Here is a 25973-nt window from a genome sequence, read left to right as displayed (position 1 = left end):
TAATCGAGCTTAGAACGGACAAGTGATCTATATAAGTGAAGGAGGGTCGTTTGATCACCTCCCCACTTGGAATTAGAAACAACCTTTAATAAGCCTAGTGCCTTCAGACATTTAGCTTTCAAATATTTAATATGTGGTAAAAACGTAAGGTGGTGATCAAAAATTATTCCTAAAAATTTAGCTTCTTTTACAACTTTAATTGGAGTTCCAGATACATGTAAATCTGGGTCCCTATGTGGTTTATATTTTCGACAGAAATGTAGGCAATTTGTTTAAGACTTAGAAAACTTGAATCCGTTCTGCTCTGCCCAAACATTGATTTTATTCAGACAAAGCTGCAATCGTGTGCATATTCTTACCTCGACATGATACATTAAAATCGTCAACAAACAAAGACCCGTCACCAGAGTCATTTAAAACCTTAGCTAAACTATTTATTTTTATGCTAAACAATGTTACCGATAATATACTTCCTTGCGGGACACCTTGATCTTGATTGTAAAAATCAGATAAGGTGGATCCCACACGAACCTGGAAATTTCTATCTGTTAAAAATTGAGATACAAAATTTGGCAAACGCCCACTCAATCCCATTTCATAAAGATCTTTTAAAATTCCGTGTTTCCAGGTGGTATCGTATGCTTTTTCTAAATCGAAAAATATTGATACCGCTTGTTGTTTATTAATGACAGCATTTTTACAAAAGTTGCCAGTCTAACCAAATGGTCAACTGTACTTCTATTTTTTCTAAAACCACATTGAATATTTGTTAAAAGATTATTGGTTTCTAAATACCAAATAAGTCGGTTATTTACAATTCGCTCCATGGTCTTACATACACAGCTAGTGAGCGATATCAGCCTATAATTAGAAGGATCAGTATGATCACGGCCAGGTTTTGGAATTGGAATAACAACGGCATTTCGCCAAGATGAAGGGAAATTCCCAGTTGTCCAGATATGATCGAAAATAGTCAATAATGTTTTTAAGCATGACTCGGGTAAATGCTTGAGTAACTGATAATGAATATTATCAGCACCCGTGGCAGTGTCATGAGCTTGCCCAAGGGCGGTATGCAGCTCATGGATGGAGAAAATTTCGTTATAATCCTCACCATTATCAGAATTAAAATTAATTGTCTTTTTTTCTTGTTGGTCTTTAAATTTCTGAAATTTTGGTGTATACTTTGATGAGGAAGAATGTTTAGCTAAAGTGTCCCATAGTTTGTTTGCTATATCACATTTATCGGTTAAGAGTGTATCACCCTCCTTAAGATGGTGAACACTAGATTTAGATCCTTTACCCTTTATTCTTTGCACCAAATTCCAAACCTTAGATATTGGTTTGCGGGTATTAATTTTCGAGACATAGTTTTGCCATGATAAGCGTTTATTCTGTTTAAATGCTCGACGAGCTTTAGCATTTAACATTTTAAATCTATATAAATTATTGACAGTTGGGTGGCGTCGAAAATATTTCTCTGCCTTTTTCCTCGCTTTTCTAGCCTGTTTACATTCGAGGTTAAACCATGGTTTACGTATATGTGGAATTGTAGAGGATTTAGGTATGCATTCGTAAGCAATTCTATTTAAAACATCAGAAAAATCATGAATACGATCGTCAGCATCAGTAAAACATTCAGGTTTTATTTCAGTTAGGCACATTGTTTGAAACAAAGACCAGTTTGCCTTGGTAAAATTCCATCGTGTAGAAGAAGGAACATCGGACGGATTTACAGCTGATAGGATAGTTGGGAAATGGTCACTTCCACAAAGATACACAGATCATTATTAATTATAAAATCTTCAAGTACTTAACCTTTGGCATTTGTGTTTGTACCACCCCAGAGTGGATTGTGGCCATTCAAATCACCCATGATTATACATGGCTTTGGGAGCTGATCGTAGAGATGTTGAAGTTCAGACTGCTGGAGAGCTGACGACGGCGGAATATAAAGAGAGCACAGTGTAAATGCAACATGCAAAGTAAGTCGCACTGCAACGGCTTCCAGATTAGTATTAAGTACAACAGGACTGTGTATAACATTCTGTCGCACAATGATTGAAGATCCTCCAGAGGCCCTATCACCTGGAGGAGAAAACGAATGCTACGCAAGAAACTGACGTAAGTTAAATTGGTCTGTCTGCTTTAAATATGTCTCTTGTAAGCAGAATGCTCATGGATTAAAATCTTGGACTAATAGATGTAATTCATTAAAATTAGTCTTTATTCCTCTACAATTCCACTGCACTAAATTTGTTGAAGACACTATCTTTTAGGGGGATTGACTGGGGACCTACCCCTCACCTTCCTTGAGGGCGACAAGCTATGTGCCCTGTGTTGGCTCATGTCGGACACATCCATGTCCTCAAGAGATCCGAACTTATTAAAGTTGTATTTGTTTTTTTCCCCTTTTGAGGCTCTTCCACTCTGATACTTTTTAGAAGATTCCGTTTGAGGTCTAGATTTGTTCTGTGCAAGTTGTTTGACGGGTATTTCTGATTTTGATTTGTCAGATGCTTTGGTTGATGTCTGATCTTGAGATGAAGCTACATCTTCATTACAAGATGCCATGGATTTGGTCAGTACCTGTAATGTTTGAGAGCTGGAGTTCTCTTGTGGATGTCACGCCTGGGCTGCTGCAGATAATAAAGTAGGACCAGAGGTTTTGGTCCACATATAATCGGTCTGACAACTTATGGAATGAAAAGTAACATGTTTGGTTTTAGAAACCTGCAGTGAAGTAGTAACAGCAGAAGCAAAAGATGGTCCTGGTTGTTCTTGAGCAAGAACAACCTTCTTTGCTTCGAAGAAGGATATGTTTTGTTCATATTTTACCTTTGAAATTTTGGACTGAAGTTTCCAAGTTGGACATTCCTTGGATGAAGACGGATGGTTGCTAGCGCAGTTGACACATTGAAGAGGTTTGTTACAGTGGGCACTGTCTTCACATGTTCCAGCACATCTATGACATGCAGCTGGATCATGGCATGACCTTGAGCCATGTCCATGCTTTTGACACGTGTAACACCTCAAAGGATTAGGGGATAAAAGTATCCACCCTTAAATTGCAGTAGCCAGCTTTGAGGGATTCTGGACGCAGTGGGAGACAGAACGTGAACAGATAGGTGGTGTTTTTTATAACTTCATTATTTCTTTTTGCTGTAAAACGTTTTGACAGCAGTAACTCCTTGGGAGTGTAACTCTGTCACAATTTCCATTTCCGTCATATCAGAAAGGCATCGTCCGATATCACGAACGATGCCTTTACTACTGTTCAGTGTCCTGTGAGGTGATACCTCCACAGGAATAGTAGCTAAAGATTTTGTTGAGAGAAGAATCTTGGACTGTTTTTTTGTCTTTTGCGTTGGATCAGTAGAGAACCAGATCGCAATTTTTTTTTTGATTCCCTTGACTTCACCAACTAAACCTTCAATACCCTTTGATATAGCAAAAGGATTTAATTTTAGAGGATCCCCATTCGGGGCAGTCATGACCAGAAAACGAGACCAGGCATCAGGATTGATGAAAGGTTGTGGAGAATCTTCATCCCCAGAGGATAATGAATCTTCAAACTCGTGTGAGCGTTTTTTGAGTGGGGGTGCCATGATAGCAGTAAATATGATTCACCCTCCAAGTTCCCCACCCACCATGGAGTGTCTACGTGGATGATGCCACACGTATGTGGATCTCCAACAGACGGCACCAAGGATACCAGGAGGGTATACTCAAGCAGAAGTACTAATCAAAGATTAATAAATCCACCGGAATTGGCCCATGGGCCACCGCCTTCTGGCACTGGCATCTAGGCAAATTTTGAATATATCAAGTAGTGCAAAAATCAATATTCATGTATATTCAAACATTTCATAAATTCAACAAATTTAAAGAGTAATTCAATTACAGATATATATTTCCAAGCCGAATAGTTAGAGTGAGTGAGCAAAAAAATAAGGTGCTCAGGGCTTGGCATGACCAGCCGATTGATAAGACCGGGCCCATCTTACCACCTGTCTAGGCGAAGTAAGGGTCGATGCGGTGTATTGGGCAAAGGAACGCTATTCCTGGAACCAGTGCCCTCAACCAACAGACTCCCGTCCACCGCCGACACAGGGACGCAACCCACGGCATACGGGCTGCCCACTTTTGTCGCCTTTTAGGACCAGCAATGGGGTGCTGTGGAAATATTCTACCCCGGTTCCACACTGGGGAAGAGCTATTAGCGCTACCCAGCACTCACCACGAGGGGGTTGCTCTTCACGAGTGCCTAAAGTGATAATGAACATGCTGTATACTGTATGCAACTTTAAGAAGTATTACAATTGGTGGGACAAAGAATACATATAAAATATATGATACGATGTTATATCCCATACCGGTGATCAATGCATACAAGGCAAGCGTTGCCACGAATAATCTGCATAATAAAGAAATATATATTCAGAAAACTATATAGATATATATATATATATATATATATATATATATATATATATATATATCCAGACAATCTAATGATTGACATCATGAGCATCGATTTATGCAACTGGGATATGATGACATGCATCAACCAAGTCGGCGAGCCTGACTACCCAGTTCGCTTCTTACGACAGGCACAGGTTGCTGAAGACTTATTCTATCGCCGATCTTCACGGGTCGGACATATAGTGACACCTTGTTAGTCCATACCCTGTTTGTCCGGAAATTCCACTTTTGGATTTGAATTTAATAAAGAATAATGTTTACCATAGGGATTAGATGGCAAGTTTATATTTTGACGAACGACAACGTGTTTCATGATTAACACCGTTTTTTGCAAATAGGAAAACAAAGTAGATAGCTCCAGACAGTAATTAGAGTGATCTTCGCAGAAGTAACAGATATATGTGACACACATACCTTTTGATGTCGGCATACAAGCAGCACAGAATATGACCATGAGATTTTCCATTTCACTGCGATGTTACGCCCCAAACATTGCAATATGTGGCGATATGGTCTGGCTTCCCTCTACAGTACGACAATGGGGCTGTGTTACAAGACAATACACCCAGGTGAAATATGCGGATATTCATTCGGAGTCATCCGTGGGCAATAAGAAGAAAAAGGAATCAGATATTTAGTATACACAAGCAATTTGAAGCTCTTGGCACAAGTAATTTCATTTCGCTTGACCACGTCTATGATAAGAAACATGGGACCTCCAAAATTATGGAAGAAGTCTTTGATGAACTTGGAAAATTGGAAAAGTGCTATTGCATAACCCACTTGAAAACAAGGAACAAGTGGCAATAAATGGCGACCATACTGCACCTTTAAGAACTATGATCAGACTGAAACTTGTGTAAGCCATCATTTTACCCGATCACAGAGAAGCGCCCTGTCAAGGTTGAGATATGGACTTGCTCCCCTGAAGATAAAGGCGGTAAACGAACAGTCCAGTAGAACAGAGAACATGTCCCTTCTGTCCAGATGCAATAGAAGATGAGGCACACCATGTGCTGTTACATTATATTTATATGATGTATTTAATAATAATGCCAGTGATAACCTCTACGACATATCTGATATTTTGTATTTGACTTGCATATAGGATAAATTGTACTTCGCTATGTAATTGTTTCTAGTACTTTTAGAGATCTGTGATACTTTGTATTTCACCTGTACATACATAAAATCTTACCTTGTCATTTTCATGATTAAGCCCGTATAGGGTGGCTCCATACCTTGTATGTATGTTTTTAACTACGTTTATGATAGTATATGTGTGTGTTTTTATGTAATGTAACAAGGCGAGACTCAAATAAAATACATGTTTGTCTGTTTATCTGGTTGTAATGCATTAATCACACACCACATCACATGAGACGTATACAGATCTGAGCGTGGGCACCTGGTGTCCAATTACTTTGAGTAAACAATATATAAATCAAGGAAGCTCACTATCTTACAAACAAATGCACTTGTTGATCGGTTCGTTGATATTGACTCCCGAGACTTGCTAGGACTTCATTTTGGATATGTGAACATCATCAAATACATTGACTGATCAAGACATTGTTACCCGATATGTCCAAAGAAATCTTGCAGAGGTCGGGTTTTCTGTTTGATATAAACAGATCAACAAATGGGTATCCCTTTAAATGCTTGAAGACAATAATTATACTTCAGACTGTTGAAAAAAATGGAATTGTCTGCCACCCCAAAAAATACATTGTTGCAAGGTGTTTTTACATTGTTTTCTATTTAGGCTCATGGTCTTTATTTAAGAAATATCGGCTTTTGCAGCTACAAAAATGTCCTTACAAAATTTCATCCCCTCAACTGATCCGTCCCTTAGGCACAATGGTATAAGACGACACCAGTGTTGATTTAACGTGTCGGTCTCCCGAGCCTTTTCACAATTGCCCCCGTGGGGACCCAGGGAAGATACGAACGTGTCCTCAGCACCCCACTGCTCGTCGTAAAAGGGAACGGAATTGGGCAACCCGTTTGCCGTGTGCTGCGTCCCAGTGTCGGCGGAGGAATAGCTTTCCTTTGCCCAACACACCACTTCGACCCTTACTTCGCCTAGACGGGTGGTAGGATAGGCCCGATCCTATCAATCGGCTGGTCATGTCAAGGCCTGTGCATAAAATTGTGTATGCACATTCGTGATTTATATGCATTTATTGTTTGGTCTTGGCCAATATATAATATATTTGAACTCACAAATTATTTATGTAACATATTGCATAGAGTCTTATGTCAGAAGGCGGTGGCTCATGGGCAAATCTGGTAATGTAATTCTATCAGATCCCTCAAATTACGAATAGTAAACAATAGATTTGTTTGGTATTTGGAAACCAATAATCCAACTACAAATATCCAATGGAATATTCGAAAACGGATGTACTATAGACCATTTAGTACGACTAGAATCCTTTGTCACAAATGCTATTGTAAACAAACAACATGTAGTATCTGTTTTCTTCCATCTTGAGAAGGTCTACGGTACTACCTGGATTTTGGTTTGGTTTGGCTTGTTGTTTAACGCCGCACTCAGCAATATTCCAGCTTTATGACGGCGGTCTGTAAATAATCGAGTCTGGACAAGACAATCCAGTGATTAATATCATGAGCATCGGTACACGCAATTGGGATTGATGACATGCATCAACCAAGTTAGCGAGCTTGACCACCCGATCCCGTTAGTGCCCTTTTACGACAAGCATAGTCACCTTTTACGGCAAGCATGGGTTGCTTAAGACCTTTTCTACCCCAGATCGTAACGGGTCGATACTACCTGGAAGCAGGACCGCCTCCGTGGTCTAGTGGTAGAGCGTCCGCCCGGAGAGCGGAAGGTCCGGGGTTCGATCCCCGGCCGCGTCAAACCAAAAGACGTTAAAAGATGGTACTTGTTGTTACCCTGTCTGGCGCTCGGCATTGAGGGGCTAAAACAAGGACTGGTCGGCTCGGAGTCTGTATATTGTGTCTGAGTGGGATATTCATGTTAAACTGCGGCAATTGAAATCGATGACATGCATCAATCAAGTCAGCGAGCCTGACATCCCGATCCCGTTAGTGGCCTTTTACGACAAGCATAGTCGCCTTTTACGGCAAGCATGGGTTGCTTAAGACCTATTCTACCCCGGATCTTCACGGGTCTATTGGCACTAGTGATGGCCTGGCTTTTATTGTTTCATTGTTATAAGTTGGGATAGAGTATGGCATAGGTGTTAAGGAGTCTTTTTGTTTGTTTTACACACCCTGTTTGTGTTTGTTTTCATTTTTTTAAGTAAAACAATAGATCCAATTCACGAGGCAACCAACAGAGAAAACAAACTAAATATATTTATTTGCTAATGGCTAATAAGATGCATATAGTGTCTGCTCATTGCCGTGGGCTAGCACAAGAGAATAAGCGAAAAGAAGTAATGAACTTGTGGCCTAATAAACAAATGTGTATTATTTGTTTACAAGATATCCACATAAGTAGATATGGGATCGATGACATGCATCAACCAAGTCAGCGAGCCTGACCACCCGCTACTTGCTTTTAACGGTAAGCATGAATAGCTATGTTGATAAATAATAACATAGAAGCAACTATACATATATGTAAAATTGATCATATCAATGAAAACTTTATTATAGCAGACTGATTATGGACCAAACCAGGATGATCGAAATTTCTATAAAGCATTTTTTACTAATATTGAGGAATTTGAAAATCATTCTATTGTTATATGTAGAGATTGGAAACTGGTTTTGAATCCAACTTTTGCTCTTGAAAATAATAAAAACATTAACAATCCAAGCTCAAGAAATATTTTTAGAAACTCCAGAAAATCTTGATTTAGTTGATATCTGGAGAGAACGAAACGAAGATGTAAGGAAATTTACTTGGTGGAAAAAGAATCCAAGGCAACAGGCTAGACATGATGTCTTTCTTGTTTCAGGTGATATTGCTAATTTGACATTAAATACCTTAATCTTACCTGGCTATAAATCTGACCATTCTGCTATTACCATGACTTTGTCAGATTCTTCATCCAAAGAAAGGGGTAACGGTTATTGGAAATTCAATAACTCTTTATTGCATAACAAAGATTATGTGGATCTTGTGAAAAAAAACTTTGTTGAAACAAAAAAGGAATATGCAGATTTGGCACTTGATGAAAATAGTCTCAGAAATAATAATGACACTGAATTAAAACTCTAATTTTGGAAACCTTCCTTATGAAAATAAGGGGAAAATCCATTTCATTCTCATCTTTTCTAAAAAAATATATATATAAGAGAAAAGACAAATATTGGAATTTTTTTTTTTTAGAATTAGAAGAAACGATAAGAAATGACTTTCAATCAGTAATTGAGAGAAGCTCCTCTGACTTATCAATGTCTTAGAAAAAAATAGAACAATTAAAGGAAGATAAAGAGAGTGGAAGGCAAATAAGAAGTAGCATTCAGTGGTATGAAGTAGGGAAAAAACGTCTAAGTATTTTTGTCACATGGAAAAAAGAACTTACACAAATAATTTAATAAATGCTAACGGTGAAGTCATCAGGGAAGGTGACGAAATACTGTCTGAACAGAAAGAATTTTAGAAAAACCTATACTCATCTAGAAGTTCTGATAGGGAACATACTTTTGAAATCAGACAAGTATTAGATGATGTTGATACTCCTTTACTTAGTAACTCACTTTCGGAAAGCCTTGAAGAACCTATAGAAATATTTGAACTTGCAAAAGTTGTTAAATCATTGAAGAATAATAAAAGCCCTGGCCCGGATGGGTTTCCAGTTGATTTTTTTTAAATTCGTTTGGAATGACTTAGGTGTAAACTTTCCGAAATAATCAAATTACTTTAACTATGAATAGAGCAATAATTACATGTAATCCGAAACAAAACAAAGACAGAAGGCTGTTGAAAAACTGGCGACCGATTTCTCCTCTAAATACTACATATAAAACTTTAAGCACATGTGTAACAAACAGAATTAAGAATTAACATTAGGTACGCCATTACATATTGACCAAACTGGCTTTATACCTGGTCGATGTATAAATAAAAAATTGAGAACCATGTAGGATATCATGTATGAGCTGAAAGAGCAAAATAAGGCAGGCTTTTTATTACTCATTGATTTTGAAAAGGCTTTTGAAACAGTTTCCAAAACATTTATTGAATTGGTTATGAAAAAAATTGGTTTTGGACCAAATATAATTAGATGGGTTACAAATTTAACTAAGAATGCATCATCTTGTGTAATACAAAATGGCACTTTTTTTCAGAACCGGCCGGCAAGGTGACCCGCTTTCACCCTACCTATTTTTGCTTGTAGCTGAGATACTAGGAATAATGATTAGGTATATTAAAGGCATAAAAGGAATAACAATAAATGATATCGAGTATAAATTAGGTCAATATGCAGATGATACACAGTTATTCATAGAAGGATCTGAAGAGTGGCTCAGCGCTGCAGTTGATACTTTGAATATATATTTTTTAGAACTAAAGCTTTATGGGTAGGTTCAATGGCAGGAAGTAGCATCAAACTCTGTGAAGACATAATTCTAGACTGGCATGAGGGAAAGTCTGTGAAGTCTTGGGAATAATATTTAATCCCACATTACATGATCTATAGGTAATTAATACAAGAAAAAGACTCGAACATATTAATAGGTTACTGGGAAGCTGGGGAAAATAGACATCTGACATTAATAGGTAAAATCACAGTTATTAAGACTCTGGCTCTTTCAGCATTAGTTCATATATTTTCAGCACTTCCAAACCCACCCGATGATTTTATTGGGAAATTGAATAAACTATTTTATACATTCATTTGGAATAACAAACCAGACAAAATAAAAACATCTACTTAGATAAGGAAATACGAAGAAGGTGGTCTGAGAATGATAGATACCCGCAAATTTATTGATTCATTGAAATGATCATTTTTAAGGACAAGTTTACAAAAACCGAATTTGTCAACATTAAAGAACTTTCAATCAAAATAGATATTCTTTTTGGGAGCAAATATTGATAAGTTTATTACTTTGAAAAATCAGTTTTGGAGGGATATATTGAATATTTGGATAAATTACTACAGAAAACATAAAGTTGAAGAAATTTTATCAGAGTCAGTATGGTTCAATCACCAATTTACAATTAATTTCCTTCTAAAACATGGGTTTAATAAGGGTATTCATAGTTTAAAAGATTTATGCAGCAACAACAGATGTTTAACAAATGAAGAATTACAAAACAAATTTCAAATTAAAGGTACTTTACTTTACTACAACAGAGTAATGCTAAATATCCCTAAATCATGTATTAAAGCAATACATGGCAGATCTTGTAACACAGCTAATTTATACATAAATAAAATTTTGAGAGACTTGTTGATAAGAACAAAGGCCTCCAGAATATTTTATGATAAACTCATAGCTGCATAACTTTCCTCTGATGTATGATAAATGGGAAAATGAACTTAATCAGAGCATTTTATGGAATAATGTTTTCTCTAATTGTAGAATGTGTACTAATGATGTTCAACTAATATATTCCCAGTGCGGGTTCAAAATAGAGCTCTAGTTACCAAAAAGGAATGATTGAAAATGAAGTTAATGGATGATGATATATGCTCTTTTTGTGTCTCTGAATCTGAAAACTTATACCATGTGTATGTAGAATGCGTTTTTGTAAATTAATTTTGGTTAGAAATTGAAATGTACCTAAACTCGAAACTTGCATTTGATATTCATGTTACCATTCTGGATAAGTTATTGTGCTACAACAAAAACAACTATCTTTTCCACCATATAATTCCTCTCGCAAAAAATACATTCAGCAATCAAGCATTAAGAAAACTCCCTAATGCTTTTCTTTTTTCATAAAAAAAATTAAAAGATGTATGTAAAAAAATTATCACAAAGAAAAATAGTAGTATTAATAGATTCGACAATATATGGAAGGAATTATCAGCCTACTTATCATAATTTCTCAGTCCATCAAGTGTACATACCCATATCTGGTCATGTACAACAAATAGTTGAATGTTAATTCATAAAGTGTGTTGTAGAAATATATTCGTTTAGCATTTTAGAAACTATTTCTATAACCTGTCATCCCTACAACGGAAATGGCATGTTCGATTTCTAAGGAATTACTTCTCTCACGGATTTCCAAGAATTGACTTGAGTTGGTCTAAACAGTGCACGACTGGTGAAATTAAAACATCTATCTTTGGACTAAATTTGACAGGTAATTTGTCAACTTCTTTTTGAAAAACTATGGCTTTTGAACACTTATTTTGAACTACTCAAGACTATGGAATTCTTAACCTTAACTTTAGTAATATTTGTTGCCTATATACCTGTGACCACTTTTCGGAATATTCTAAGATTGCGGACCTTTGTACCCTGTGTTGTTACGCGTTGTTTTATATCCTAATTCGATCCGTTGTAGCTATAATGAAAAGTAAAGCCTTGTTGTCTCGTGAAGTGACGTCAGAATGACGTCACATTATCGCGGAAGATATGTTGTCACCCGCCATCTTAGTTCAAGTTCATTCTGGATACATAGGCCTATTACAACCAAGTCATTGTGCAGCAACTGGAACTGGATCGGTGATGAGGTAAGTTATTTTTTTAAAAGCAGTCTCTGCTACTTGTTATGCTTCTGTTCATGCATCGTATTATTACGGCAATTACGTTTGTTTCACCAGACTGAAACCTAAACATTTTGTGAAGAATGTTCAGCCACAATATTATTTTTTCGATTAAATTCCAGGCCCCAACCCCCCCCCCCCCCAGAATATCAAATGGTCAACCCCTAACCCTGTCTGTCCTTATTTTGTTTCCTGCAGGACAGGCCTAAAGGGCCATAGTGTCATAATGTATCTAGTTATCAGCTCAGTGGTTTTTTTACGTTTTGAACATTGTCAGCAAATCACGACCTGACTGTTAACTGGGCTTTTCAAAACATTAGTATAGGGTATCTCGAAATATACACATACACGTGACTAAAGCATATTCAAAAACATTTCCGGAACATGTCGCGAAATAGTTTTGGGATGTTTTACACCATTTTCGCGGGGAATGGACATGAGTAAACGTTGTCATAACGTATTTCATCCTACTTACACAAAGTTATTTCACGTCGTTGTGACAACGCCCATGGTAGTCCACAGATTAATGTCGTAGGGACGTAATATTATAACATTGCCACAACGTAAAATACAACATTATAACAACGTTAAATACAACGTTCCCATAACGGAAAAACACAACGTTATGACGACGTGAATATGACGTAACACAATGTTACCCCATGACGTTGTGACAACGTGGTTTCCCACAATTGGAATCCACAGAATAACGTGATATGGACGTAATATCCCTAACGTTACCACAACGAAAACACAACGTTATCTTTACGTTGTCACAACGTGAAATTGTTAGCTGGAACTCCTCCCACGTCCGGAATTACTTTCATATATCTTGAGAGAAAGCCCTCACAATGAAATGATCCGAGATCTGCCCGTGTGTCTCGTCTTCCAAGGTGTTCACCGAATCCCAACCCCTGGCGTTATTGGTGTAGAGTAGGTCGATGATGTGTTCAGTGTCAGCTGCCCCTTCCCGTTTTAGAGTCCTAGTTCTTACGTAGTTGGTGAAACCAGGCAATGTCACTTCACTGTGATTCAGGTCTCCACCGACTATAATGGTCTGTTCCAAATCTATGTCTTTAGCTCCTTCGCTGGCAAGTACCCACTGAATGAATTTGTTGTTCCAATTCGTTCGTTCCTCTTCATCGTCCCATCTTGTGGATACACTGTAAATACACACCGCCAACCATACCACGCCTCTGAACACGAAGGTCACCCCTACAGCCTCGCTATGAGGACTGGATTCTTTGTACACATACTTTGCTTCTGAACAGTCTGCAGCTGAGAGATAGACCGCCGCACCCCCTCCTCTTCCCTTCCCTGATACATCTTCCTTTCGATCTTCAAAGAAACCATTATACCTATTTATGCTTCTTTCAATTTCGGTATGTTTATCCTTGTACCACGTCTCGGACACCAGAATGACGCGCGCTAAGTTGAGATCATCATCAAGACGACGCTGTAGGATCGACTTGTTTTTGCGTAGGGATCGCGCATTCACGACCAATGCATTGGGCACAATAGGCACAGAATCCTGAGGAGGGACGGCTGGTACGCGATCCGGACTGGGCGGTGTAGCTGAAACACATGTATCAAAGTGAACCGTTGGAGCCAACAATATATACTAGCGTCAAAAAGTAACTGTGATTCATATAAAGTGGTGTAAATGTTATGTTATTGAAAATAACAACATGATATACTGTACAGCATTGAAAACGCACCAGCAATAAATCTTGAAATATTACAAAAACAACTTGAGCAATGACCGATTTTGATGGATACAGACATAGACGGATTATTAAGAAAGGCGACACAGGAAACACACACACAGTAATTACAATTACGTCATCAGTGTAAGGAAGACACATAGGGTTAAAATGAAAAGTCAATATCTGGTATGTCCGCCATTGACAGCAACACAGACCATGCAACGTCTTCTCATTGATCGAATAAATCTGCGAATAGTGATCTGGGGCATTCATCTCTTGACGTAGTGTATCTTCAAGTTCTCTCAGGTTCTGTACTTGCGGACGACGTGAGAGGCGTTGACCCAGGTAATCCCATAGATGTTCAATTGGCGATAGATCGGGTGACAGGGCTGGCCATGAAAGCAGAGGCACATTATTGTTCGCTAGGAACTGTGTTGAAACACATGCTGTGGGCGCTCTTGCATTATCTTGCTGGAAGGTGTGCATACCCTGGTGCTGATAAAAGAATGGGATGACGTGATTTGCCAATATGTTATTCCTGTAGTAAAGGGCATTAACTCTTCCACGACAAACATGGAGCTCTGTTCGATGGTTATGACTGATGCCGCCCCACACCATGACACTCCTCCCCCCCCCCCCCCCCCCCACACACACACACCATCGATCTGTCTGTACAACGCAGTCATTGTGGTAACGTTCTCCACGTCGACGCCACACTCGCAGTCGACCGTCAGCATTCCGTAAATGAAAACGGGACTCATCAGAGAACAGCACACCATGCCACTGCCACAATCTCCAATGACGATGCCTTTTGGCCCAACGCAGACGTTTATTTCGATGTCGATCAGTGAGTATGGGTCTAACATATGGACGTCGAGCACGTAGCCCTTCTGAGCGGAGACGTCGACGTACGGTGTCAGCACTGATCAATTCCGTCGGCCTTGTACGGTTGCTGCAGTCCTGGTAGCCGGAAGTGTACGATCACGAAGATGCCGACGAACCATATGGCGATCCTGACGTGGTGTAGTTACACGACGTTGACCCGGACGTGGTCGATCTCTGGTGGTTCTTGTCTGCTGGTATCTGCTCAGTAGCCCGAGGACTGTTGAATGATGGCATTGTGCAACGACTCTACTTGACGTACCAACTTGAAGCATGCCCAAGGCACGTTCACGTTCCTCTGCTGTTAATCTTGACATTTCTTGTGTCAGGCGATTTTGGCGATTTCGCTCACAAAAAAATTAGGAATGTGTTTTGACGAGCTGTTCTTCTTCATGCTTCGTCCAGAACTTCGTATATTACTCATTCACTTATATATTGTCATATGACTTAGGCCCGGATAAAAATACATCCATTTTCATGGCGGTGCGTTTTCAATGCTGTTCAGTATATATGGTCATTAGTCTGATCAATGTTTCATCATAAAAAAAGTATTCGCAAAACCCATACCAGGTAACAGGGGACAGTGGTACACTCTAAAAGAGGGATGGTGAAGAACTCAATTAACAATGCCAATATTGGGCGTAACCACCATTTGCATTGATACAGGTAAGGCACCAGACAGCCTGTGACAGGTTCTAATTGTCATTCAAAGATTGGACCGTCTGAGCTAGCGTTACCGGCTGGCTCTGGTCCTGTGGGAGGTATCGCTCTATCTCATCCCGGACATGTTCTATGGGGAGAGAGGTTTGGTGAAACTGTCGGCCATGGCAGTACAGCAATGGTATGTTACCTCCAAACGTCTGTTTCAACACGTGCAACGTGTAGGTGGGCATTATCCACTGCACACTGACGTTACTTCCCTGCATTTGAAGGGTCGTCCAGGTAGCGTACGCTTTTCAAATTGACAATGATGAGATGTGTTCTACTATGAGTTTTGATGCCACCCCATACCATTACACTTCCACCCCAAAATGACGACGTTCAGTAACGCAAGCTTCGCCCAAACGTTCTGCTGGAAGCCTGGAGACCCCATCAGAGATGTCCAGATGAAACCTGGACTTATACGAGCAGTATACTGTCCCTATCTTGTCTCCTGAACCCCAGATGCTGTCTACACCAAGCAAGGCGTGCCTGACGGAGACGTGCGAGCAAAATTGGTCGAATCGCGGGACATTGGGGCCGGGTGTTGTGGTGCCTCTACTGGTTGCATATGTTCTGCCAATAAATGGTCTCAAACCAGGAATTGTCCAAAAGGTTAATGTAGCAGTTTGGTATCGATTCCATAGATGCACGAACATAATATGGTTGTCTTGTTGACGTGACGTCACACGTGGACGACCGGCCCGTGGCAAGTCATGAGTGTTGTCTTGCTGTAGATAACGTCTCCCAAGAGATGATCTTGCACTTTAATAAACATTAAAATGATTGGAAAATTCTTTTTGTGCCATTGCTGTTTGCAGCATAACCACGGCGCGTTGACGTTGATTTTCAGCAAGCCGTGACATTGTATGAGCATTATTTACAGTTAAACACAAGTGTTTCAGGAGCACCTGACAGTAAAACACTCATCGTGTGCAGTTTACATAAAAAGGAAAACACGTGTGTGAGTATTAGAAACGCATGTACATGCCTTAGAGTCGAGGAGATGTATTCATGAATATGGAGTGAAAGTTACGTTAGAAAATGTCAGAATAAATATATATTTTTAGTGAGCTTTATAAACGAGCACAATCTCTTTTTTCTGTGTGTATATGTGTATATGGGTTCATAGAAGAAATATTATACTTATGATTCCAGCAATACTTAATTTAAAATTATTCATATTATCGTGTTGGTGTCTTGTTCTCTCAGGAGAGACATGTAGAGAAGTATAGATCCATTATTTAGTAGTAAATAATGGTCTCTTTTCAATGTATATTCTCATAAGACTCTTGAGTCTATCACACTGTGTGGATCAGTGCTACAACATGTGGGGAATAGCGAGTGAGTGAGTTTGATTTTACGCCGCTTTTAGCGATATTCCAGCAATATCATGGCGGGGGAAACCAGAAATGGGCTTCACACATTGTACCCATGTCGGGAATCGAACCTGGGTCTTCTGCGTGACGTGATGAGCGACCGCTTTAACCACTAGGCTACCCGACCCCTCTCGGGATTAAATGCTGTTTTATGTGTATGCATCATCAATTAAGTTGATTGAGACATTTAAGCAAACCTCTTATGTCGAATGAGGTACTAGTCAATGTGCCCTGAGTATTATTTTGAATTTACACGTTTTTGATTGTATTTACCTTGTAAAGTAGACTGTGAATCTGTATCCACGGCGAGGCCAGCAAATTTGTCGGCAACATCTTCCACAGCTTTCTGGTCTGTGTCATCCTCTGGAAGCTTCTTCTTGAGATTGTCATCAGATTTCTTTTGCCGTACACCAGTGACAGCGTTGGGCTCCTCGTTGTCTTTTGTTGATACTGCTGAAGTATGGACGGCATGTGAAGTGTCATGATTCTCGTTAACCATTTTATTTGAACCAACTTCTTCATGATTTGTCTCTTCAAACTTACAAAAACACATTCAGTCGGACCCCATTATCTCCAACCTAGCAGGGCCGATTTCTCTGCTGGAGGCGACAAAAGGATCGGGTGGTCATGATCGCTAACTTGATTGATGCATGTCATTGTATTTAAATGCGGCGATTGATGCTCATGACAAACAATTGGAACACAATAACCATAATCCTCCAATCAATACAAACAAGGAAGGACTTTATTTATATTCACAGAAAGTGTTTGTGACAAGTGGAATTAATACCATATGGATTCTTAAAAATCCAAAGGTTTTGCTTGACTTTATGCAATTTCAGAAAAAAACCAAGTTCCATTCTGTCGTTCCAAACATTATTATTTTTTCAACTTTGTACCTCACTATCCAACGTGACAAACTTAAGGACAAATTTCATTCCTTGATTCATGGGCTTTTGATACAAAACATGGTGATCAGAAACAGCTAAGTACCTATACTCAGAGGTTCAGGGCAATTTGTCAAAAATGAAAGCAAATACCATCTGAAGTTTACTGAGAAAACAATACGGGAAATGCTGGACTTCCTCGTTGATAACATGTTTGTTATTAGGCATAGCAACAGTCACTATTTAATCTGCCCACAAAAAACAAAGTGCCCCTCTTAGCTCAAGCATGTTTCTTCACATCTTGGATATTGTGACTAGCGTAAAGTGGCTTTTTCAGGAAGTGATGTCATGTTTTTCCTCGTGTCTATTCACGATGTTTTGTTTGTCAGTTAAGATTACCATTACAATTGAATTACAATATAAGTACATAATTTTTTGAACAATTGGTTTAAATTGCTCAAAACTGTTAATGTGGCAAATGCCAATTTCAAGATAAAGGTACACAATTCTATAGTTAGTTCGAGATAACACTGTGTATTTATATCTCGAATTCTAGAAAAGCAGGTAAATTTATATGTATGAATATATTGAGGCGGTTGGGACCGGAGAATAGGTTCGAGATATCTGTACATTCGAGATGATGTGGTTCGAGATAACGAGGTTCGACTGTACGTTCTACCTAATCAATCTCAAACTGTGAGTTAAACTTTGTTTTCATTCATAGCTACAATGTGCAAATTGCAAAGATAAAAATCCCGACTTTACATAGCATGTGTAACAGTAAATATGTTGAAACTAATTATATCTCAAGTTGCTTTGTTGCTTAACGGCACATTCCACACTTGTCCAGTTGTATTACGACGACCATGTGGTCAATGCTTATATACCGTCCATGGTAGCCAGCATCGTGGCACGTGTCACCATAAACTCTGTCAGCATAGGTATATTCCAACTTGCTAATAAAAGCTTGATTTGAAATAGAAAATCTAACTGTCAGCTTACGAGCCTCATTATCCTCATTCTGCTTTTCAGTTGTTTCCTTTTCAAAAGTTTCCTTCAGGTCAGCGTGGTCCATGTCGTTTTGTTTAGTTTGTTCTTCAAGTCTTTCCAATGGCTGAAAACATAAACCTTGTCGGTAAAACACATAAACATCCGTTTCGTGTATACACCCCCAGATGGTGCAGTTTGTGACATTTTATACAGATATCACTAGTCTGGCAAAATCTATTTCTGTGTTAATAAAAAAAAAAATATAATATGTTTCTTAATATCGAAGGTGTCCATCTTAAATTCACCACTGTTGTGATATAATATATAGGACATAATATACTCAAAAGCAAAAACAAAGAGAATCGGTCAAAACAAATTACTGTCTTGGATGGAATTATACCATATGGAAAGAACAATGCCTGAAGACGCGGTAACAAGCAACAGTCCAGATAAAGAGGGCTCCTGTCATATGCAAAATGAATCATGTCACACGAGAGGTTCAGAGGCAGGCCCAGATAGTCAATAGCGACTGTGTCAACCGTGTGCATTGATGGAGGCCTAACACCTTAGCCTAACTGAGGCCACTACACGTTAAAGAAAGGCCTCCGGAATGGCATTCCATTGCATTAATATATAAAATTTCAACATCTCAAATTTGAGGGTATGTAAGTCATATCGTGCGATGTAATGGAGAAAATACTTCGTGAAACGTATTTCTTTTTGCCAAAACCCATGTTTGACCAGCTAAAATGAAACCTGAAATCATATATCCCTGTTCCTTCCTGGATAACCTCACCGTTTCCCGAACACCTGATACCATCACTATTTGATAGTGATTCATAAACACATGCTCATGATATAGATGGAATCGTACAATCGACAATCGAGATTTCGTGTGGTGATGGAAAGGATTTTGTCATTTATATTTGAACAGCTTCATATCTACACGAACACAAACACTGAACTCAATAGATAAAGTAAACATATATAACATTATGTCTCTGAACACATTCATGGCTTCAAACACAATGCTTCAACAAAATGAACACATGAACAATCAATTATCAGCCAGAGTGTTCAATATACATGAAATAACTTTGATATCACGAAAGAGGTTCACAGCAATAGACTGCCTGATATGGCCGCCGCCATGTTCAACAGTAAAGCAATCTAGAACGTCAGTAACGAGTAGGTTGAAAACATGATTGTGTTCATAACAGCGACATATGTCACACCTGACTAAATCGCCATGACATATCACTATCGGACGGTAAAGCTAGAGTTTGTGATGTGTCCCTACATGCATGATATGCGGTGATAGGAATGCAGTCTGATGGCATTCCTTGGGCTGGTAGCTTCTTTATATGTGTTCAACCAAAGTTACATGCACTACAATCACATACATGTGTCAAAAAAATAATTATTTGTAATAGGGAACAACATGATCACACTTTGTAAATAACGACAGAACCATCCAACATGTATCTTCGTGATCCACGAATATTTAAAGTGACCATCAGTGAGTTATAATTTATATTTTAGTCATAAAGAGACGGAATGATACTTAAATAGGCTCAGACATCCCACAAGCCATCACTCTTTGCTTAAATTAAATGATGTTTATTAATCATCCATCAATTATCAATCATTTATTGATTAAGTGAGTGAGTGAGTGAGTGAGTGAGTGAGTGAGTGAGTGAGTGAGTGAGAGTGAGTGAGTTAAGATTTAACGTCACATCGGGAATATCTCAGCCATGCCGTAACGAGATAAAGTTAAACATTGACAACAAATATATTTACTTCGAGGAAACAATATGATAACAGCTCTCTTTCTGGTCAATATCAAAGTCACCAGCTTTCAAACATTTTCGACCACCTGCGTGGCAGGTGCCATAACTGTTGTTCACTCCAACACATGTCATCAATAAAATAGTTGATATGTTTGCTATATTTATATTTCATTTCGTTTTTGAGAGTCTATAATACAACACACCTGTACTACAATACAACTTACAAGTACCATGATACACATATATGTACAACGGTAAAGAACACATGTACCATAACACAGTACACCTGTCCCACGACATATATGTCACTATAAAACACCTGTACCACGGTATAACACACCTGGACCACAATACAACACTTATACTATCATACAACATACCTATATATGACAAGTAGAGATTGCTGCAGAGCATCAATAGCTCCCCGCAATATAATGTTATGTGCAGAGGAAATAAGTGTAAGCTATGGGAGGAGAGAATTTGTGTTCAGTACAAATTGGTTGTTATAAATGTACTTATCTTTGGAAAGCACAATAAAAGAAACAGTGTCTTTAATTGGTCAGCACAAAGAAAACCCAGGCAAGAAAACTGGGCCTGTCAGGCAAAACTTGATATATACCCATTATTAGTACCAATAAAAAAATCCTATATAGATAACACAACAAATGTCATTCTAAAGCATGCTTTTGCAGCAAATATCAATATTTCTGGTCAAAATGTTGGTTGGGTTAAAAATAAAGCAAACTTTTAAAATGGTAAACACCAAAAAATGTAATGAATCCACTCTAAATATACTTCAGTTCAAATGTAAAAAATCACGCAATCATTAATGGATTCCCATTTATCTAGCAACTAGTTAGGAACATACAGTTTGGTCACGTTATCTATAAATATTGAGAATTATCTTACATATTGTAAAAACAAAGGCCATAGTTCACTTTTCTAAAAAATTCGTTTAAGTAATCAGAAACTAAAAATTGTAGACATACAACAACAAAAAAAAACATTTGAACAACGTCTCTGTGAAACATGTGATGTCTCAGAAGATGAACAACATTACGCACTGTCTTACATAATACAACCAAGAAAGAAAATCACAAATAATCCCCAATCATGATAAAGAATTTGGTACACTCTGTTAAAAGGTGCAGATTCTTAATAAGTTTACCAACAGTTATCCAGAAACAGCTTCCAAGATCTGTTAACATATCAACAATTACAAACAAATTCCTTGTACATGTATGTACAACATTACCATAGTTTTGCTCAATTCTCATATTGTTTCCATATCATTAAAATACACTTGTTTTAGAAATTAAATTGTTATAATGTACCTCTTTTGAATGTTGAATGTTCCTGTGTTTTTTAATTGTCGTTTATTGTGCATGTATTTTGTAGTTTGTGATTGTGTAATATTGCCACTGTTTCTTCATGGAATGTTCCGCAATACATATCTCATCTAAAACATCTTTGTTGTATAAAAGTTTCTTACAGTTGTTTACGGGGGCATGGTTGGCCCAGTCGCCGAAGGCGCTGGAATTCGCTTTGCAGAGTTGTGTCCCTTGGGCACGCCAGAAACCTATGACAGTGTGTTTGAATCTCGGTTCGCCCCGATTTTGTTGTCAGCACAAAACCCTTACTCGTTGGTTTCACCAAAGTGGTGAACGTCTAAGACCTGCATCACTTCAGACTTTCTTCCCACATCAAGCTGACACGGAATACTGTTCAAGACGGCGTTAAACCCAACTACCTCACTCACTCTTGTGTATGGTTCCGTTTGGTTAACTGGGTTTGTGTTGTGATTGCTTCCGGCTTAGATTTGAAATTTGTTTAGAAGAATTGTACTATGTTCAACCCAAACATCGTGAAGATATCATGCAACCGTATTATCTTTTGGGAAAATAATAGCGAACTACAGACCAACCTGTTGATTTCCTATGTATCCAAAAGCAAAGAACATATACGGGTGTATGATCTCTGCTGGAAGTTATTTATTTTTTTGTCAAAGCAATAAACCATGCAGAAACGTAAACCGCCGCATGTATTGTACCATACATTACATACAGTGAAGTATTTAAACCAATGCCGTCAACTATGCACAGCAAGCGCCATACTTGTGATTATGAAGACAACTAATAAAAAAATTCTCATATCAAACCCGTTGTTTTACATGTGTTGTTTATTGAAGAAAGTCATACTTTATAGAAGCCTGTTATTTAATCGTGTTGAAAAATATGTTGCAATAGCAGTGTGAAAATTGAGTGCGCGTGACAGGCTTGGCCAAAATTCCTTCCTGGAACGTTTCTCGATGGCTGCCTGAATAACATACGATACATTGCAAAGGTAGTGCGCAATTAAGCTGTTTGGGTAAGGGAGATAATCACTCACTCTCAGTGATACAGCTTGAATAGGATACGATGTACAGCAATGCAAGGTCAGTGCGTGAATTTATCACTTCTATACTACGCCTATAGCTAAAGGAGATAATCGCTCAATGCGCAATAGTTTATTCTTACAAAATATAGACCGGTTAACTTTAGCGAAATGGGATCATTTTTAGCTCTTTTAAAAACAAAATGAACACATTTCATGGGTTATTAGCATTACGAAAAGTAACTAAGTCTCAGAATAGCAAGACGATTTGGAAGTATCTCTTATTGCTGGAAAAGATAAACATCAACATTTCACGCACATTTCACATGATTTGTATGTTTCGTTTCGGTAACTGTGTGGCTTGAAATTTCAAAGAAACCGACATGTCGACTTACATGCTACAAAATTAACCTCTCCCGTATACTTCCCCGCCTAAAGGGCGGGGAAGAATAAATATGTTCCAAGATACAAGACACATCTACTACAACACAAGGCACTCGTGAAGAGTAACCTCCTCGTGGTGAGTGCTGGGTAACGCTAATCGCTCTTCCCCCGTGTGGAACCGGGGTAGAATATTTCCACAGCCTCTCTTTGCTGGTCGTATGAGGCGACTAAAATGGGCAACCTGTTTGCCGTGGGTTGCGTCCCTGTGTCGGCGGAGGACGGGAGTCTGGTAGTTGAGGGCACTGGTTCCTGGAACTGTGTTCCTTTGCCCAACACACTACTTCGACCCTTACTTCGCCTAGACGGGTGGTAAGATGGGCCCGGTCTTATCAATCGGCTGGTCATGCCAGGCCCTGTGCGTAATATTGTTTATGCACACCTGTGTTGTATTTTAGTATCTATTTTGGTCTTGGCCATTCATAATTTGTATGAATTAACAATTTTGGATGGACTAAACTGCCTAGAGTCTTACGCCAGAAGGCGGTGGCTCATGGGCCAATCTGGTGATGTTGACCTCTGTATTCTGTATGTCTCCAGTTTATTGTCATGGACTGAACCTGCCTGGCACTACATCTGGTAGATAAATATAGCTATTCACGTCATACTTGCTGGAGTATAACATCCCTGTATCCCTGGTGTTTGCATGCTGGTAATCCGATGCCCTATAACACTGTCCTTGTTGACACTCGATGGCGGGTGGGGAGCAGGGATGCCGAATCATATTAATCCAACCATGTCTCACATCCCTTCTTCTGGTTCTTCAAAGAATAAACGTCGTCATGTTGATGCTTTATCATCTGATGAAGAAGTATTTCCAAATGTCACTGATTCTTGGCCAAGATTCCTTGTCATGGCATCCGCTGATGACAATCCTCTCAAACTCAATCCTTTCGTTATTTCTAAGGGTATTCAAAGCATCTGTGGGGAAGTAAAGAACGTGACCCGTCTTCGTTCTGGTTCAATCCTTGTTGAGTGTGATCGGAAGCAACAATCTGTTAATCTGCTGAGTATCCAGCAATTTGTTAACACAAAGGTTGTTGTTTCTGCACACAAATCACTTAATTCCAGCAAAGGTATTGTGCGCGATCGTGCTCGCTGTCTCGCAGACATGACAGAGGCTGAAATAGCTCATGAATTGTCCAACCAAGGTGTTACCTCAGTAAAACGCTTTACCAGAAAAACACAGGATGGAAGTATTGTCAACACTCAAACTTACCTTTTTACTTTTTCCCTCTCTGCTATCCCAAAAAACATTAAAGCTGGTTATTTTAACATCGGGGTGGAGGTGTATGTCCCCAATCCACTCCGGTGTTACAAATGTCAAAAGTTCGGCCACGGAGCCAAATTTTGCACTGCCAGGACAAGATGCTTTCGTTGCAGTGGAACTAACGAAAGTTCAGATGATTGCACAAATGACATCAAATGTGCTAACTGCGACGGACAGCACTTGTCCTCATCAAAATCCTGTCCTGTCTTTGATCGTGAATCACAGATATTAAAAATCAAATGTACAAACAATATTTCGTACACAGAAGCCAAAAAATTATTTCTGCCACCCCAAACACCTTTCACCAAAACATTTTCAGCTGCTGTGTCTGCCCCATCTCCAGTTGTAAATGTATCAACATCCTGCACTCAAACTATTATCTCTTGGGTCAAGGATACTCAGATTACTCTAGACAATTCCACCCAGATGTCTCAAAACAGCCCCTTACTAGCTACGTCTGCTTCACAAACAGAGAATCCTTCATCTGATCCCACAGCTGCAAACCAATTAGAATCAGAATCTATCAATGACATTGAAGATTTTCATGGTAAAGGTCACTTGTCTAACAAACAAAAAAAACAAATGAGGAGAAGGGCCAGGGCTCTCCAGCACTTGGAGGTGCCTTCTCCTACTACAACCCCTGTAGAGGTACAAAATACTTTTGGACCTCTGGAAATGGAGGTAAGTCCCTCACTCCCAGTCCAAGGGAACGGACCTCCTCCTCGCACTCGATCTCCAGTTGAGCCACCATGAGTTGCTCTTCTACTATTATCCAGTGGAATTGCAGAGGACTCGGGAACAATTTCAATGATTTGCAATTATTAATCCAGGATTATAAACCATCGGCTATTTGTTTACAGGAAACGTATTATAAAGATACTGACCAAATCCAGATAAAACAATATAATGCATATAACTACTTCTCTCCTCCAGGACCTAGGGCCACTGGAGGATCTTCAGTATTGGTGAGGCAGGGTGTGATACATAGCCCTGTTGTACTAAATACGCCACTTCAGGCTGTTGCTGTCCGAATAACTCTAAACATTGTCTTGACCTTATGTTCACTTTATGTCCCGCCCTCTTCTACTCTTCAACAGACAGATCTTCAGGCACTCTATGACCAGCTCCCTCAGCCCTGTATCATAATGGGCGATTTAAATGGACATAATCCACTTTGGGGTAGTGCTGATTCAAACCGCAAAGGGAAGACATTAGAAGATTTCATATCTGACAACGCTCTATGCATTTTTAATGATAACTCTAAAACCTATTTACATCCAGGTACAGGCACCTATTCATCTCTGGATCTGTCAATTACCAACTCTGAGCTTCTAAGTGAATTCGAATGGTCAGTCCACGACGACTTGTGTGGAAGTGATCATTTTCCAACTATTCTTCAAA

General features: G+C 38.9%; 1 protein-coding gene across 1 annotated transcript; it reads right to left on the bottom strand.

Annotated features, from left to right (window-relative positions):
* Window positions 1–12319: 12319 nt before the first annotated feature.
* LOC124111084 lies at window positions 12320–25323 on the bottom strand. The gene is made up of 4 exons (XM_048390417.1): window positions 25267–25323; window positions 18711–18822; window positions 17095–17274; window positions 12320–13730 (listed from the first exon to the last, which is right to left on the bottom strand). Exons 1-4 carry the CDS (start codon window positions 25321–25323, stop codon window positions 12979–12981), a joined length of 1101 nt encoding a protein of 366 aa, XP_048246374.1. The 3' UTR covers window positions 12320–12978.
* Between the last annotated feature and the right edge of the window lie 650 nt (window positions 25324–25973).

This window comes from Haliotis rufescens, unplaced genomic scaffold (assembly GCF_023055435.1).
Source record: "Haliotis rufescens isolate VD_foot unplaced genomic scaffold, xgHalRufe1.0.p SCAF_9, whole genome shotgun sequence".
Classification (NCBI taxonomy): Eukaryota; Metazoa; Mollusca; class Gastropoda; order Lepetellida; family Haliotidae; genus Haliotis; species Haliotis rufescens.
Note: the sequence above shows the minus strand (reverse complement) of the source record. Positions and strands in the feature narration are given on the sequence as shown.